Below are 17,724 nucleotides of genomic sequence, written 5' to 3'. Positions count from 1 at the left end.
CCATGATAAGCCCAGGCACCGTTTGTCACTGTTCGAAGTTATTATAATGTTACTGACCATGTTCCCTATGTTGTACATTGCATCCCCAGGACTTACTTATTTTATAATTGTACTTCTCAGTCCACCTCCCCTGTTTCACCTGCCACCCTACTCCTCCCTCCTCTGGTGACCATCAGTTTGCTGTATCTATGAGTCTATGTCTGTTTTGTTTTGTTTGTTCATTTGGTTTGTTATTCGGATTCCACACAGAAGTGAAATGGTATAGTATTTGTGTTTCTCTGTCTGACTTATTATTTCACTTAGCATGATGGGCCCGCTAGCAGGTCCATCCATGTTATTGCATCTGCATGCTATTAATTTTACTTTGGGGGGCGCCTGGGTGGCTCAGTGGGTTAAGCCTCTGCCTTCGGCTCAGGTCATGATTGCAGGGTCCTGGGATTGAGCCCTACATTGGGCTCTCTGCTCAGCAGGGATCCTGCTTCCTCCTCTTTCTCTGCTGTCTCTCTGCCTACTTGTGATCTCTCTCTCTGTCAAATAAATAAATAAAATCTTAAATTTTTTTTTTTTACTTTGGGTATGGTAATTTACCTTAATATTCTTTGGGGAACTAGGCAGATTAAAGTAAATAAAATATTGGAATTTCTTTCTGAACCAGGATAAAGAGAGTGCTCTAAAGAAGCCAATCAGTGAGTTATTTGATAAGTAGTCCAAAGGTTAAGAAACCTGAATAACTTTGAACCTTTTGTCTTTAAGATCTGGTCTCTGGCTATTCTTCTTTTGAGTAAGAAATACAAACAGCTTCCACATATGCTTACAACTAATTTACTCATCGCACAGGTTAGTAGACATACAGATACTTAGAACTATGCTTTTTTCACTGATTATTCTACTATAAAGAAGAAAATTATCTGGTTGGGTTTTTCCAGTTATGACGTCGAAAGTACTTTTTACCAATTGCAATTAATTACAACTTGATCACAATTAATTTATCCCTAAATTATATTATACACCACAATATGTCTTGAACTTATAAAGTTGAGGCTAATAATGGCATTTGGTGATAATTTTGCACTTTGAATAGAAATAATCATTAAAAATTGAACTCTCTCACTATCTTATTCTTCTAGTCAAGTGTTTGCATGACTCAAATTATAATGCAAAGACATTTAACATTTTTTATGTAAACAATTACTTTATTTTTTATTATTTTATGGAAACGATTAGTATTTAGAATGTTTGTTTCAATTGATTATGTACACTGTTAAAGACCATAAGAAGGATTTTTATCATAAAACTTGAAGTTTTAGTATAACTAGCTAATTATTCAGCAGTGCTTTAAAATGAATAATTATAATGAATTTGCTGTGAATAAAACATTTGTCTGACTCACATGACTATGACTGACTTTGTTCATAATTTTTTCTGCAGTCTATTGTCTGTGCTGGAATGATGATATGGAATTTCGTTAAAGAAAAAAATTTTGTTGGACAGATTCTGGTGTTTGTTTTATTGTACAGCTCCCTGTATAGCACCTACCTATGGACAGGTAAGATGCATCGTGAATGGAAATTTAGGTCTTCCATCAGGAGAAGCTATTTGAAGTCTAGTAATTCAGGACTAATGCATTGTCTCAGGCCATTGCGCTCACTAGCATAGGCAATGTGTGAAGCCAAGTTCCGTTTCCATGGTATAGAGAAATAGGACCTCATTTCAACTTTGGATGCTGGGGGTTTCCAGTCACATGGTCTTTCTCCTCTGGATCTTTGGCTCTTGGCCATGGTCAGAAGAGCTCCCTTTTGGAAGCAGCAAGAGATCAGGTATTAGAGGCAAGTGGAGAAAGGAGGAAGAGGATGTCAGGGAAGTGTGAGGCCCATGAGGTATATCCCAGAGCTCACTATCAGAGTCCGACCAAACTGAGTGAAAAATCTGGCCCTGCCTTCAGCAGATAGCTTAATTTTGCAATCTCAGTTTCCCCATCTGTGACATTGGGTTTTTTCACCTTATAGAGTTATTTGAAAACTAAATGAGATATGGGTATTTATGCCTGGTATGTGGTAGGCAGCCAACAAGAACTATATTATTAAACAGCAGGGAAAGTGGCTATAGAAGAACAAGAAAAGTAAGGAATAAAAGGGTATGGAAATACAAAAGTACAGAGTAAGAGAGACTATTTCTCATTTCAGCTGGCTCCAAAAAAAATAGTCAAACACTTTAGCCTATTGCCATTTTGAAGTATAGTGTTTAACTTGGATGCCTACATTCTGGTATGTTTGCAAAACATTCTGGGTGGCTGTTTTGTATCCATACCACAAACCTGAACTGATACAATGGCACAGAAAAGGAAATTGTAACATGGTAGGGCTGGTTGGAGCCACTGTGAGGAGGCAGGTGTCAGGAAGTGGCTTCGAGGGACAAGCCTTTGATTTCATGCCTTCGAGATCAAAAGCAGGGCTCATCTAAGTCAATAGCCTTTTGAAGTGAAGCAACAATGTGGTGAGGAGTTCTGGAATGAAAACTTCAGTGCAAACAGAAGAAGATGTGTGGTTTTGAAAAGCAAACAGCTGTAACCAAACCACCGTGAGCTCGCTCCTTGGCGACTCCCCATGTTGAAGCTAAACCAGGTGAGTTGTTACACAAAGGAAACTATTTGCAGCAAATGAGGAGATTGTGGGGAATAACTTCCAAAGCTATGGCTCCCTGAGCAAGGGTGACGGGTTCCTTTTGTCTAGGGTTAGGGTGAATATTCAGGGAGGGCAGTCTTGTCATCCTATGTGTCAAGGTGAGTATCAGGTCACACGTGCACCCTAAGGAGAGGTGCACTGTATCGTATGCTATGTAAATGAGGCTTGTGCTCCTCCTTCCGTGTAGGTTTTATTGCTAGAAGGAGGTTAAAGGTAATTGTTGGTCATCCCAGAGGTCCCTTGTGGTCCACCTGCACAGGTGCAAGGCGGGGGTTTTGCTCAACCCGGTCTGGGTGGCCTCCACCACCTGTTGCTTCCTCCGTTGCTTGAGGGCTCGGTTTGGTTTGTATCACGTGATGTTATGCCTATGGGTTCTTTTGCCTGAGTTAAGCTGGAAAGAACTACTCAAGGGAAAACATGGGGCATATATGTGTGTTTGTACAAGCAGATAAGCAATAAAGGCCAGGTCGTGGGATCTAGCTGGTGACATATCTTGTGTAATGTAAGAGTTTTCAGGAGATGTCAAGTAAAAGAGCCTAAAGACTTTTATTCCCAAATACAGTTGGGCAACTTGATCTCTAATACTTACATTTCTTAAGGCTAAGTTTACCATGTGAGTAGGAGAGCAGCAAATAGATCATTGTATCAGAAATCATTGTATCAGTGGCTCAGTTGGTTGGACAACTGCTTTCGGCTCAGGTCATGATCCTGGAGTCCCAGGATCGAGTCCCGCATCGGGCTCCCAGCTCCATGGGGAGTCTGCTTCTCTCTCTGACCTTCTCCTCGCTCATGCTCTCTCTCACTGTCTCTCTCTCAAGTAAATAAATAAAATCTTAAAAAAAAAAAAAAAAAGAAAAGAAATCACCAAGTGTCTTTAAAACCTTTTTAAGCAGGGATGCCTGGGTGGCTCAGTGGGTTAGACCTCTGCCTTCGGCTCAGGTCATGATCTCAGGGACCTGGGATCAAGCCCCGCATCGGGCTCTCTGCTCAGCGGGAGCCTGCTTCCCTCCCTCTCTGCCTACTTGTGGTCTCTCTCTGTCAAATAAATAAAGTCTTTAAAAAAAAAACCGACCTTTTTAAGCATACATGTCAAAATCTATCTAGAGACCTTGTTCTGGATTCCTGGATCCCAGTGAAGGTGCTCTTCAACTGTGAGATTATTAGGCTAGAACAGGATTTTAGACCTGAAGTGTCGTTTTAAATCATCCTGTTCAGCCATTTTCAGTTTCACCCATTTGCCTGCCATCTTCACAGTTTTTGCTGTATCTGCATGCCACTTGTCCTTTTTTTTTAAAATTTTTCCCTAAAAATTTACTCACTTTTTTAACTTAAATAAATCGAACCTTATAGTAATAAAATCCCAGGTTTCCTGTGCTAGTTTTTCACTAGCGTGTTAAAATAAACACAAAACTAGTCCAAAAATTTCGTATAGTGTCTCATGCTTTGGAAACACTGGTATAGTGTAAGTCCTTTGTTTTTCAAATGAGTTCAGTGAGGCCCAAAATGTTTAACCTATTCAGGTAGGAACTCTAAGCTTCTGTCAGCAACCTGGGAGAGATGCAGGACCAGCCTGGGCCTATTTTTAGACCAGTCTTTGCATAAGGCAAGAATGATGACCTTTGGGACTTTGAAGAATGCTCTCACTGCTATAATAGAACACTGTTGGGTACCTTGTTGAAAACCTAGAACTATAGAAGGCACAAATGTATTTAGGAAGGAGCAGTGACATTAAAGTACCTCCTGAACTTGCGGGTTCTCTGTAAAGAAAAACAATTTGCAAGAGCCTCAGTGTTCATTTGTATTATTCTAGCACAGTGTTAATTAATCTGTACGGTCTTGGGTCTGGGTATGAATTCCTTATATACAGCTAATAAACAACTTTATTTTATTTTTTTTTTTAAGATTTTATTTATTTATTTGACAGAGAGAAATCACAAGTAGATGGAGAGGCAGGCAGAGAGAGAGAGAGAGGGAAGCAGGCTCCCTGCCGAGCAGAGAGCCCGATGCGGGACTCGATCCCAGGACCCTGAGATCATGACCTGAGCCGAAGGCAGTGGCTTAACCCACTGAGCCACCCAGGCGCCCCAATAAACAACTTTTTTTTTTTTTTAAGATTTTTTTTTTTTTTAAGATTTTATTTATTTGAATGATAGAGATCAGAAGTACGCAGAGAGAGAGAGAGGAGGAAGCAGGCTCTCCGCGGAGCAGACAGCCCGATGCGGGGCTCGATCCCAGGACCCTGGGATCATGACCCGAGCCGAAGGCAGAGGCTTTAACCCACTGAGCCACCCAGGCGCCCCCCCAATAAACAACTTTAAAACCGAAGCAGATTCACAGATGAGGGTCCCAATTACAAACTTGGTAATTCTAATTGGCAACATTCATGACAGGACAAAGGATCTTGTTTTGCTAATCTGAATCACAACTTGAAATGTAAAATGGAACTCATTCCTCTGGTTAGGATTTTTTTTTTTTTTTTAGCGTGGTTTGCCTTTACTTTCATGTGTGGGCTTATGACCTGGCTCATCTCACTGCGTTTCTCTCTTCAGACTACCATAGAACCTTCGCTGGGATCTTGTGTTGTGATAGTTGGCCTTCACTTGGCTCAAACTTACGTTTAACCAGATGCTGGCTCTGAGATTATGAGACAGTGCTATGGTTATAAGACGGGCATCTTAGATGATTATCATTGAAAATATACCAAAGAGACTTAAAATTTCTCACGGAAATGTCTAAATCCTGCAGAATATGTCTTAACAACCCTAGGGGTCCATGGATGATTATTAGAAACACTGATAGAGTTTGTAGTCCTGCTCTGCCCTCTGCTGGCTATGTGGCTTGGGCAAACCCTTGTGTCCGTATCTATAAAATGAAGGTGTTCATTTCAAACAATGATTCCTTCCAACTCTGAAGCTCTAAGAGTCTACAACTACATAGGATTTATGGAAAATGATGTTACTTGTATAAATAGTTGGATTTAAGATGAAAGGAACGCTCAAGAGTTTTAAAACATTTGTTTTTGTATTAAGTTCACATTATATTTGTATTAAGTTCTATCATTTAGACTTGGGGCATTTTCCAAAAACTAAACCAGGGTAAGAATTGCCTGTACTTTCTTAGCACTGGCAGAGTGAGGGTGTTTTATTTTTAGACTTGCTTTGTATCCAGTTAAAATTTTTTTTAACAAATACATAGATTTCAACACCAGTCAAAAGAATAAACTGATTTGAGCTTTTGAAAACTTCCTCATATATAAAACAAGAAGATTTGAGTAAAGAAATAATACAGGAAGGAAAACACGAATGATTATGAGACAAACATGCTTCAAAATATTGAGGCCAGTATTTATTTAGAAAGAGTAAATTTTAGGGTCTAAACCCCCGACTACCATCGAAATAAGCTTGGTTAAAGTTCTATGAGGTCTGATCAACATCAAGAGTAACCATCTACCTTTCAATTTCTGTTTCTTGTTTTTAGGCCTTCTGGCAGTTTCTTTGTTTCTTTTGAAAAAGAGAGAGAGTGTACAAATTCCTGTTGGAATCATCATAATATCTGGCTGGGGGTAAGTGGATAGTTTTCTGTTTGCCTATGTTTCCCTATACACAGTTACTATTCATTGTCTCATTCTCTCTCTAAACCTTATTCCAGAATTCCTGCTCTCCTTGTTGGTGTTCTTCTGATAACTGGAAAACATAATGGAGATAGCATTGACTCAGCCTTCTTCTATGGAAAGGAGCAGGTAAGAAGAGGTTATTGACAGTTCTTTTCTTGTGAACATCTCTTTTTCCCTTGTTCCTGTGTTTTGCTATACTTACATTAAAGTTATTTTGAAAATCTGTTCCAATTTATTGTATATCCCACTAGTGATCCTATATCACTTTGTTAAGTCACACTTTGAACTGTGGTGAAGATTTTATAGGTCTACATCCATTTTTAGCTGATGATTTCCAAATGCTTGAAACTTATTGGGTCATCTTAAGCCCACTTATGAATTATGTTTTCTCCACTGGAGGAAAGAGTGATTAATTTAAAGCTATTTAGTAAGTCAGCAGTAGTAATAAAAGCCATGTTCTTGACTTTCAATCCTTTTATAAGTATAAATTTCAGAACAATAAGTACCTGGGGAAAAATGTTTTTTTGAGAAGCCATAGTGTATCTGCTGATCAAAATTCTCTAGGGCTAGCCTCAAGGATGTTTTTCTTTTAAAAAAAAAAAAAAACCTTCAAGAGATTTTGATTTCTTATCCTTTTTTTTGTTTCATAATTTTGAATTTTATTGGGTTGCTGTGGGAATAAACAAGATTACATATATAAAAGACTTTGACCAGTGCTGGCATATGTTAGTATGCAATTAGTATTAGTCAGAATTATTTATGTTTAGTATTATTACCAAACAGTGTCTCCCATTGAAGTATGCTTGAATGACATATTAAAGCAAGCAAAAACTGAATAAAAAAGGTCTGTAAGCAGTCACTTAGCTTGCTTACAGAGGAAACCAGTGATATTGATGGAGAGTGAAAGAATTCACTAGAGATCTTATTTTCTCTTAATTTAATCCTAATTTCTCTTCAAATAACTTGCTCCCTTTCATATTCTTATTCCTTTTTGAGAACCACTGTTCCAGAGCATTTATAGCTGTGGAGAGATTGCCTTTCCCACCAAACAAAAATTCCCTTAAGTTGTGCTACTAAGGTGATCAAGCTGGGATTGTGCAAAGTGGCCTAATGTCTCTTTGCATTACTGGCAGATGGTCATCACAGCAGTCACCCTGTTCTGTAGCATCGTGATAGCTGGCATATCACTCATGTGTATGAACCGCACCACCCAAGCAGGACGCTATGAAGGGTTCGACCAGTCTCAGAACCACAAAGCAGCAGAGCCTGGGAATGCTGCCTTTGAGGAGAGCCCAGGGCCAGCAAACGAACCAGAACCTTTTACAAGTTCTGTCCCAGAAACAGGTATGATATCAATATAAAAAGACACTCTTACGTGCCTGTATAGCCTGTATCCTAAGTGTTTTGCTTCAGGGAACTTTCTTGATCTCGGGGTCATGAAATCAATTCCCATGTCAGGCTCTGTGCATGCCCTGTATGTATGTCATTGAACTGGGCTGGCTTTATGTCTGTTTTCTGAACAATTTCATCTTAGCTGACTTAAGCCTTCAAACTTCTGAAGATAGGATGGTTGGGCCAGACGATCTCTGTATTTTCTCTTCTATTATTCTGTGGTTCTATTTTAACCTTGAGATGGCATCATTATCTTAAATATAGAAAGACACTTCTAATAGCTTATTATAGATGGTGGTTTTTATACTTTGAAATCTTTTCTGTTAAGAACACTGCTGAAGAATTAAATCATCTTATCAATGAAAATTTCAGCCTAGGCATTATTCCTTTTTCTAGCGTATTAAATTTTAATACACTTTGTCACTGAAGTTGTTATTCTATTAGAATTCACATTAGAAAAAAAAAAAAGAATCCATGTCAAGGAGCGCCATGTCTTATATCTGTGTTTAAAGGACACCGCATGAGGTGCCTGGGTGGCTCAGTCAGATAAGCATCTGCCTTCCACTCAGGTCATGATCCCAGGGTCCTAAGGTCGGGTGCCCTGCTCAGCAGGACATCTGCTTCTCCCTCTCCTGCTCCCCCTGCTTGTATTCCCTCTCTTGCTGTCTCTCTCTCTGTCAAGTAAATGAACAAAATTTTCAATAACTAAAGGCTACTGCATGCGTCCTCAGACTATGTGGAGGAGAAGCTATAGCTCTATAAAGCAGATGTCTCAAGGCATCTTCCATAAACCAATCAGCCTGTAAAGCAGCAAGGGATTTTCAGCAGTGTATGTCTGAGAAGACAAAGGAATAAGATTGTTTTGACTGCATTTTCTAGACTAGGAGGAAACACATTCTTGAAAGAAGCAAGTCTTGAGCTGAACATAAAAGAGGAGAAGATTTCAAAGAATTAGCGAGAGTGGGAATTGCACGCATGCCTAACTAGTCTGCAGACCTGAACAGGCATGGGGTTCATGGAGGATACGAAAGAATTGTCCGGGAATTGGAGCACCTGGGTGGCTCAGTGGGCTAAAGCCTCTGCCTTCAGTTCAGGTTGGATCGAGCTCCACATGGGGCTTTCTGTTCAGCAAGGAGCCTGCTTTCTCTGCTCTCTCTGCCTGCCTCTCTGCCTACTTGTGATCTCTGTCTGTCAAATAGATAAATAAAATCTTAAAAAAAAAAAAAAAAGAATTGTCCGGGAAGAAGGAAAAGGCTTGTTAGATGGGGGGTGGTTGGATGGAGAAAGAGGGGCCAAGTCCTCAGGAGCTTTCAAATTCAGGCCAAGGAGTTTCAGTTAACTACAGTAAACAATAGAGCACTAGGGCATGTTTTTAAGGAGTGATGAAGTAAAAGCTGTAGTTGAAGAAAGTGTTCAAATTCTTAGTTGTCAAAGCACAGTGGTAACTAATAAAAACAGCTGGATAGAAACACTCTTCCTTGTCATGCAATGAGGAGACAAATATGTAAAGGAGCCAGTCCTTTGCCTGCCGTTCTTTAAATGTTAACCTCCAAATAAGCACATGTAAATTCTTCTTGATAGACACCATGTGAACACGTTTCCATTGTGGCTGCATGGGAAATGTGTGTGTGTGTGTGTGTGTGTGTGTGTGTGTGTGTATGAGTGGGTGGGTTGTCTGGTTTGGTTTGGTTTGGTTTGGTTTGGCATCTCTGGAAGTTATCCATTTCTGTTGTGGTTGGGCCTTATTCTCCTGTGCTATTTTATCTACCTAGGTTGCTGCTCCTGCTCTGTAGGAAATGGTGGATCGCTCTGCCAGTCTGTTGAGCCGGTAGCAAACACAAGCACCAGTGGGCTTGTGACTCCTTCATTTGAGAAAAGTAAGTGCCTAAGGTTTGAGCATGGGCCTAAGGAACAGAAGAGTCCTCTCCTTATACCTTAAAAGATTTCAGCTTAGGATTTCATAGATGCTATACTGCTTATGTAATCCCAAATAGGATGGGGAGAAGTGCTGATAGGGAAATAATTGTGCATGGATAGAGTACTCATTTAAAAAAATAAAGTTTGGGGAACCTGGGTGACCCAGTTGATTAAGTATCCAGCTCTTGATCTCAGCTGGGTCTTGGTCTCAGGGTTGTGAGTTCAGACCCCACATTGGACTCCACAGTAGGCATGGAGTCTACTTGAACAAATAATAATAAAAAATAATAAAGTTCTTATAATATATAATATATACAAAGTATAATATAATATAGTAATTGGTGGTATTATATATACATTTTTCCAATAAATTTAAACCGTGTAATGATTCCAAGAAGTTTGCCACATGCACCATTTCCCTTTTTTTTTTTTTTTTTTTTGGACTTTTTTCTTATTTTAACAGCTGAGACTTTTTCCCCCACTCATTTCCTTTGGGGAAATCTGTATACTTTCAATATAAAATAAGAAAAATCTTTGAAACTAATAACCTTTGACATACAAAGTAAAAGACTGAATTACATTTGTGGTCTGAATTTCAGGTTATTTGTTTACTTGAGCTAAAGTTGGTATGTAACATTATATTAGTATAAGGTATACAACACAGTAGTTCAAAATTTGTATACATTACACAGTGATCACCACAATAAGTCTTACTACCACCCCTTCACTCTTTTCACCCTGCCCTAACCCCTTTCCCCTCTGATAATCAGCATCTGTTTCAACCTTGCCTTAGTTCTTGGTTGTCGCTAGACCCTTTGCGATTATCAACCTGATTTATTCTTGATAGTTGCAGTTGGTGAGGATGTGCTTTGGACCCGTGCAAAGGGAGGGACCTAGATCCAGGCAGATTGGAAGCCAGGTCCTCAGGCAGCAGCTGTTAAAGTATGCAAATATATACAATCCAATGGGACCACAATCCTAGACACTGCTGACCTCTAGACCAGGAGATCTGCTATCCCCTGGGTGATAGTTACCAAAAATCAGGGCTTCAGTCAAGTATAAAAGATCCTTTCTGGGAGATAACAGTGAGCTGTGGCAAGGCCAAGTTCCGGGGAGAGGTGTGCACAGGTGGTGTGTCCCTGCCTATGTCCTCTGAGAGTGCTTCTGCAGCCTTTAGATGTGTGGCTTTAACCTGAAGTTCATCCTTCAGGTGAAAGCTTCTGGACAATCAAATGGGTCTTTTCCATACGCAGTCTGGGGCTGTATTTCAGTTTGCTGTCTGTGTATTATCCAGGATATAGTATCCTGTTCAGCACGATCTTTCCAGTTGTTACCCATGGATCCCGGATGTACAGGCCTCTCCAGCCACCAGAGCCAGTCAGTTGAGTAGCCTCTGTGTGGACTGAGTTTACCCGCCAGTTTTAGCAAGGCGGTGGGAGAGTGTTGGGTGCGGGACATGCCTGTGCCAGGGAAGAGCACCCTGGGTGGGGCACACCTGCAATTTTAGCAGAGCTGGAGAAGAGCGTTCTGGGAGGGACGTGCCTTGGTTTTAGCCATGTTATGTATGCCCACACCTGCCTTCCTAGCAAGGTAGAGGAATAGTGCGAAAATTGGCACTCTCCAGCAGTTCCATCCACAAGGAAAATTCCCATGAATCTTTAAGATTAGCAGTTGAATCTCCTTCACATATAATCCAGTCATCTCTCAAACTGCTGCCTTTGTGCTGCTTGTCCAGATGGGTGAGTCCATGCTTGAGCCCCTCAAAAGGAGTATCTCAGATCTCCATAACCCTTAGGCCCCCTGGACATAAGCCCCATGTTTGGGGCCTCATCTCTCTGGTGCAGGTCCCAAGAGTTGTGGTGCCTGAGCTGGAGAGTTCTAAATCTGTGAATACTTCCCTATTGTGAGTTGCTGCGCCCTTGGTGAGCTTTTTGTAAGACTGCATTTCTGCCTTTCCTGCCTGGCTCAGTGTGGCCATTTTCCCCTTGTTGTGGAAGAAGCAGTTCAGCTAGTCTTCAGTTCTTTTCAGGGAGAGTTATTCCATAGAGAGTGGTAGATCTAGTGTGTCTGTGGGAGATGAGTTCAGGGTCTTCCTCTGCCACCGTCTTGGACCATCCCCATGCATGCACAATGGATTTCAAATTATTGAAAACAACTGAACACACTTAGGTGAAATTGCAGTGCACTTTCATTGATTATGCTTATTTATAATTAAGTTAGGAAGGAAAACACCCCAAAGCCATCTTCATGACAAAACATATGTCAACTGTATTGTTGCCAAAGGCATTTCACTTTTATATAAGAAATGTGAGGATTATAAATAACGATGTACACAAATCACTTAGCCTAGTGTATGGAATACATAGTAAATGCTCATTAAACAGAGTTGCAGTAGTAGTGGTTGTTATGAGCCAAGCAGGGTTTATATTTGGCTGCTCTCTGCTGGCTAGCAATGAATCTTTTTTTTTTTTTTTTTTTTTTTAAGATTTTATTTATTTATTTATTTGACAGAGAGAAATCACAAGTAGATGGAGCAGCAGGCAGAGAGAGACAGAGGGAAGCAGGCTCCCCGCTGAGCAGAGAGCCCGATGCGGGACTCAATCCCAGCACCCTGAGATCATGACCTGAGCCGAAGGCATTTTTTTTTTAAAGATTTTATTTATTTATTTGACAGAGAGAGAGATCACAAGTAGGCAGAGAGGCAGCAGAGAGAGAGGTGGAAGCATGCTCCCTGCTGAGCAGAGAGCCTGATGCAGGACTCAATCCCAGGACCCTGGGATCATGACCTGAGCCAAAAGCAGAGGCTTAACCCATTGAGCCACCCAGGCAGCCCGCTAGCAATGAATCTTAATAGTGGAACTCACACTTCTATAGAAGGAAGTGAAAATGTATCAGACGTTGAACCTTCACTGACTTTCTGCTAGGAAACCCCATTTGGCATTCAGTTCAACTGTCTTTCAGTTTTTTTATGCCACTCGCTTAAACTAATGTTTCTTTACTTTACCTCATAATTCCCAAGGCTTTCCTCCTTATGTTTTCTCCCTACGCAATACACCTAATAATAAAGTCTGTCGACGACTTCAATGTGTAATTTAACATTTTTTTGTCTCTGAAAATTACGTTATGCTCCCCTTATCTGTCATTTTCTTCATGAATAATGATTCCTGAGAACTCTTTTATGTAGGAGCGTCTTACATTTTCTGATCCTATTTGCAAAAGTTATACAGAAAGAAAGCCATCATATATGGACTTCATCTACTCATGTAATTTAGTATCATTCCTTAAGCCTGAAATAAAGAAAGGTTGAAGGAAATCAAACTATGAACAAGTGAGAATTTTTAGAGTTTAGCAGTATAATTAATTCCTCATCCCCAAAACACTGGCACAGCACAAAGGCAAAATCAATGCTGCAGTGTGTAAGAAAGGTAAATGAAAGATAATAAAGTTTATTTTTATCCATTTTTATAGTATCTGTACTCAGTATTTTAAGACCAGGCTTATTATATATACTGAGATAGAATTTTTCTACATCAAGATATATACAAATAATTATTATTAAAGTAAGCTCATACTAGAGAGACAGTTTGGCAGACTGCTTTCTTTTCACATAGCAACACTGTGCACTTCCCTGTGCTGTTTGCCAAAATGTTGGGCCATATTTAATGACTGTGTATGTCCTTTTCTGGAAACAGGCTCTAGGAAATACAAATTTTTATGATTGCCTTGAGGGTTAAGAGCTGTAAAATTGTGGTTTCATCTTTGACTTTAAAAAATCAGATTGTATGTTCAATTAGACATCCACTTTGTAAAAAATATTTTCCCCTGCTTTTGAGGCCATGGCCATATTGGAGCTGAGGCAGGAGAGCACAGGTTTCTTGGGAAAGGCCCCTCCCCTTTAGGCCAGAGAAAGGTCATACCTATAATTTGGACTTGCTTCTGCATGTCAGCAGAATGGTGTTTAACAGTTCTGATTTCTTAAAGGTCTTTTCTAAGGCAGGTTTTAAACTCTTTAATGAAAAGCAAGGGAGAATAGTACATTTGTGTTACATTTAGCGAAACTAGGATATCCATGACCAATATGTAAATTTGTTACCAATGAATCACGAGCTATTGATTCAGCTTTAAAAAAAGAAATCAAAATATAGATATAGATAGATTTATAATATATAGCTAATGGCTATAATCACAGCTGATAGCATGAGGGAAGCATCCAGTATTGCTAAGCTAAAAAACAAAGAAACAAACAAACAAGCAGGCTGCCAAACTGTGCCTTTGTTTGATCCTACTTTAATAAAAAGTACTTTTGTGTTCTTGGTATAGAAAAATTCTGTAAGTCAAGGGAACACCTGGGTGGCTCAGTCAGTTGAGCATCTACCTTCAGCTCAGGTCATGATCCCAGGAGCCTGGGATTGAGTCCCACATCAGGCTTGCTGCTCAGGGAGAGGGAGAGTCTGCTTCTCCCTCTCTCTCTGTTGCTGCTGCTCTATCAGATAAATAAAATCTTTAAGAAAAAAGAAAAGAAAAATTCTCTAAGTAGATACAGTAAACCTGGTCTTAAAATATATATACGTTACACTGTTGGCTAGTGTAGAAGAGACTGTGGCATCCTCCTTGTATTTTTCCAGATGCAAACACTTGACAAGTAGAACTCTCCTGAGACCACATGAAAGAGCCTCCCTCAGATTCCTTCTAAAATAATATACTGATTCTGAGCTGAATGTGCATATGTGCTGGTTTGCTTCGAAAGTCATTATGAATTTAAAATGCATTCAAATAAAAAGCTCTGATTACAAATTGTTGTACTTACTGTCTTATAGATGATCATTGTGTGAGTCGCTGTAACTCCCAGAGCTGCATGTTAGTCCAGGAAGAAGAGCAGTATCTACAGAGCGGAGATCAGCAACTGACTCGACACGTGTTGCTGTGTTTACTTCTCATTATTGGCCTGTTTGCTGTAAATGTTTCCTCTGATTTTTGTTTGGGGGCCATTTCTTTAAATGTTTGGCAAAGATTTTATTCAGGCATCTGGGGGAAACTTAGTTGCTGTTTCTGGGAGGGGTGGGTGGCAACCAGGCCAGTCTGAATCCCGACCTTGAGCTGTTTCGGGGAACAAGGGAGGTGAAGAATTCACAGCACTCTGTAGCCTAAATGCCCCAATAGCCTATTTGGTTTAGTCTCTGAACCTGTAATTCGGTAAGACCAGGTATCTCCATGCTGTGTATAGGGTTGCTTATTCTAACATATTCCTTGCAAGACCAACCTCAGTGGATAAATGCCGACATGGTTTCGCAGGAGACATTTGTCAGATAAATAAGCTTTTAAACAGAATTTTTCATTATGAAAATAACACAACCGCCTCATACCATGGATAATTATAAGATTACTGCCTTCTATTTTTAATACACCTTTCCTGGTTCTAATTGTCATACAGATTTATACCCTGTTTTGTCACCTGTGTCAACCATTTTCATGTTGCTACATAGTTGTTCCTAACTGTTACTGGAAATGGCTCCTCAATAAACCATAGAGGAGATACATTATAATTTACCCAACTACTTTCTTAGGGATGGTTATTCCTAGTTCTTCAAAATGCTTAAATAGACATCTCCATGTAATATTTCTGTGTGATAGACTCTCAAAGTTGGGAAATCTAGACCAGAGAGTACAAATATTTGGATGCATTCTCTCAACTTGTTTTCTCAAGGAGTAGTATAGATTTGTCAAAGTACTCTCACCAGCACTGAATGTTAAAAATTTTTAAATTTTATCATTTTGTAAGTGAAATGCAGCACTTTTTCAATGCATTTCTCTGATTCCTAGGGGTTTTTAGAATGTTTTATGTCCTCTTTTGTGCATTATCAGTTATTATTATAGAATTCTTTGAGATGGTTCAAGTGTAACTTGTCTAGAGATGGGACGTGGATCGTATAACGTATGAAGAAACCTTTTCACATGGGGATGCTGGTTACATAGAAAGCGATCAACCAGCACCATTTTAACTGCTATTTAAGAAAAAAAAAAAATCAAAAAATAAGAAATGCTGCCAAGAACTGCTGCTTAGCCATGTGATTGTTTTCATTGTGTAGAACTAATTTTAAAATCAGTCCTGTCTTGGGCTAGTCGGCAGACCTGATGTGTTATGTAAGCTTCTGTATTATAGCGCATGTCTTCTTGCTTCAAGTCTGATCAAATTAGATGCTGTTTGAATGACATCTGTCAAGAGGAGAGGTTGAAACCTCTTGTTCAAAAGACAAAGCCTCTATATTCTCTCAGTGTTTTTCCTTTTAGTCTTTTTCTGCCTAATTATTAAGCAGATAAGTCATTGTACTGTGTTCTAGATAGGGAGAAATGATCAGCCAGCTTCATTTTAAAATACTATTTTCTCCTTCCTTTACAGAATCTTTCCAGTTGTTTGTGGTGGCTATTCAACCAAGAACCTGGAAGGCTCTATGTTGAGTTACAGTTTTTCTGTGCTGTGTTTAACTTTGGCCAGGTATTTATTTCCTGAGAACTTTGAGGGCTTTTTTGTTTTGTTTTGTTTTCCTGGATGGGCTGTTTAGGGGGTAGTGGTGCGGATGTTGTTGTTTTCTTTTAAATCAAAAGGGTTTAGTTGGTTTGCCAGCTGCTGGTATGCGTGGCAGCTGACAGCTGTTGCCGGTCTCCATATTGGTTCAAGTCATCAGAATGCACACGGAGTGTTTCAATCAGAAACACCAAATCGTTTTTTGCTTTAGTTTTAAAATAAAGAATGATAATTTAAGCAGGGACAAGATGTTCCAGTTTCTTTTTAAACTTTGTGACTGTCTTAATAAGTCACTTTGGGGAAAAGAGTTACTGAGCCTTTAGTTTAGTCACTTAAATTGATGAATGTCATTTCATTTATATTTCGATGTTTCTCAGACAATAGGTACTTAAATCTTTAGAAAATCTTTTGGTGGGTAAATAAATTTTTACCAGGGATAGTTAGTTACTGTTCCTTGAGGACCTACTACTATATGCCAACCATTATTAAGCATTATACATTAGTCATCTTATTTAAACATAAAGAATACCTACAAAGTAGACATTATCATTCCCAGTTTACAAATTAGAAACTAAAGTTCATGGAGAACTAATGTAATAGATGTTGTTGTTTTTATGTCACTATTAAAATAATATTTAAGGATAAGTGATATTTCGTTTATTGTATTGTATTGTATTGAAGATACTTTTATGTGTAAAGTTCAAAATGTGATTGTTTTCAATCCCTTACCTTTTAATTAGGGAACCTTAGTCCCCAGACTAAGTATCAGGTTGAAAAAAATACTGTGTTTGAAATCACTGGTTTTAATAACCGACTGAGTCAGTTAACATCTATCAGTAAACACTCCTGCACATTTTATCCTAACATTAATTTCTTGAAATATTTCTGGTTTGTTTAGCCATTATTGTGGGAGCAAAAGGACTCTGTCCCGATAGATAAGTGACCTGTTCAGTTTATTACAGATAGATTCAAGTATCCTGGGCTACTTGATGCCTACCTCACTTTGTGACTCTGTGTGAGATCTGATTTTGTGCCCAAGACCTATAAAATACTAGGTTGAAAATTCATAGTTTCACTCAGCGTTTTGTATTCAGCAAAGCCACTCCAGGCTGAGTCACCCCAACACTGGGACTGAGAGGGCTTCACAAAGAAGCTAATGCCAGGAATGTTGCATTTGAAATGATGCGCCGTCAGCTAATGGCCCAGGTGTTTCAAAGGAGAGAGAGAGAGAGAGAGACCCTCCCCACACCACCAGCACCACCACATCCCATCTAGGTGTTAGTAAGATCATTACTTTTTCGTTGTTTACAGTTTGGGGGTAAAGAAAGGTAGATCATTTGTGCAATGTATTACATTCTCCATCCCACCTGCCACGCACCGGCACTTAGATCCTTATCCCGCTGTGCCTGACGAATGGCAGTTCCCAGCCTCTTGCCTCCCCAAGCAGGCACAACTATCCAGATCTGTGGCTGACTTCCAGTGCCAGTTTGCTTCGTCACTCCCAAAGTCTTCAAGGCCTTTCTGTAAGCACCTAGCCAACTTCATTTCACGTAAAGTTCACGTAAAGTTCAGTTACTTCCTTAGAACCAAATACTATA

At 39.6% G+C, this 17,724-nt stretch overlaps 1 protein-coding gene across 2 annotated transcripts in view; it reads left to right on the top strand.

The window, feature by feature from the left end:
• The window catches only part of GPR155 (G protein-coupled receptor 155), a 42,827-nt gene that overhangs the window by 18,485 nt on the left and 6,618 nt on the right, over window positions 1-17,724 (top strand). For both annotated transcript variants that reach the window (XM_032355987.1, XM_032355988.1), the window contains exons 6-13: window positions 754-837; window positions 1,429-1,546; window positions 6,159-6,243; window positions 6,330-6,420; window positions 7,428-7,638; window positions 9,459-9,563; window positions 14,421-14,557; window positions 16,001-16,096. In XM_032355987.1, the coding sequence (XP_032211878.1) occupies window positions 754-837; window positions 1,429-1,546; window positions 6,159-6,243; window positions 6,330-6,420; window positions 7,428-7,638; window positions 9,459-9,563; window positions 14,421-14,557; window positions 16,001-16,096 (927 nt within the window). The remainder of the gene's footprint in view (window positions 1-753; window positions 838-1,428; window positions 1,547-6,158; window positions 6,244-6,329; window positions 6,421-7,427; window positions 7,639-9,458; window positions 9,564-14,420; window positions 14,558-16,000; window positions 16,097-17,724) is intronic.

This window comes from Mustela erminea, chromosome 8 (assembly GCF_009829155.1).
Source record: "Mustela erminea isolate mMusErm1 chromosome 8, mMusErm1.Pri, whole genome shotgun sequence".
NCBI classification, from domain to species: domain Eukaryota; kingdom Metazoa; phylum Chordata; class Mammalia; order Carnivora; family Mustelidae; genus Mustela; species Mustela erminea.
This window is presented reverse-complemented; position numbering and strand designations above follow the sequence as displayed.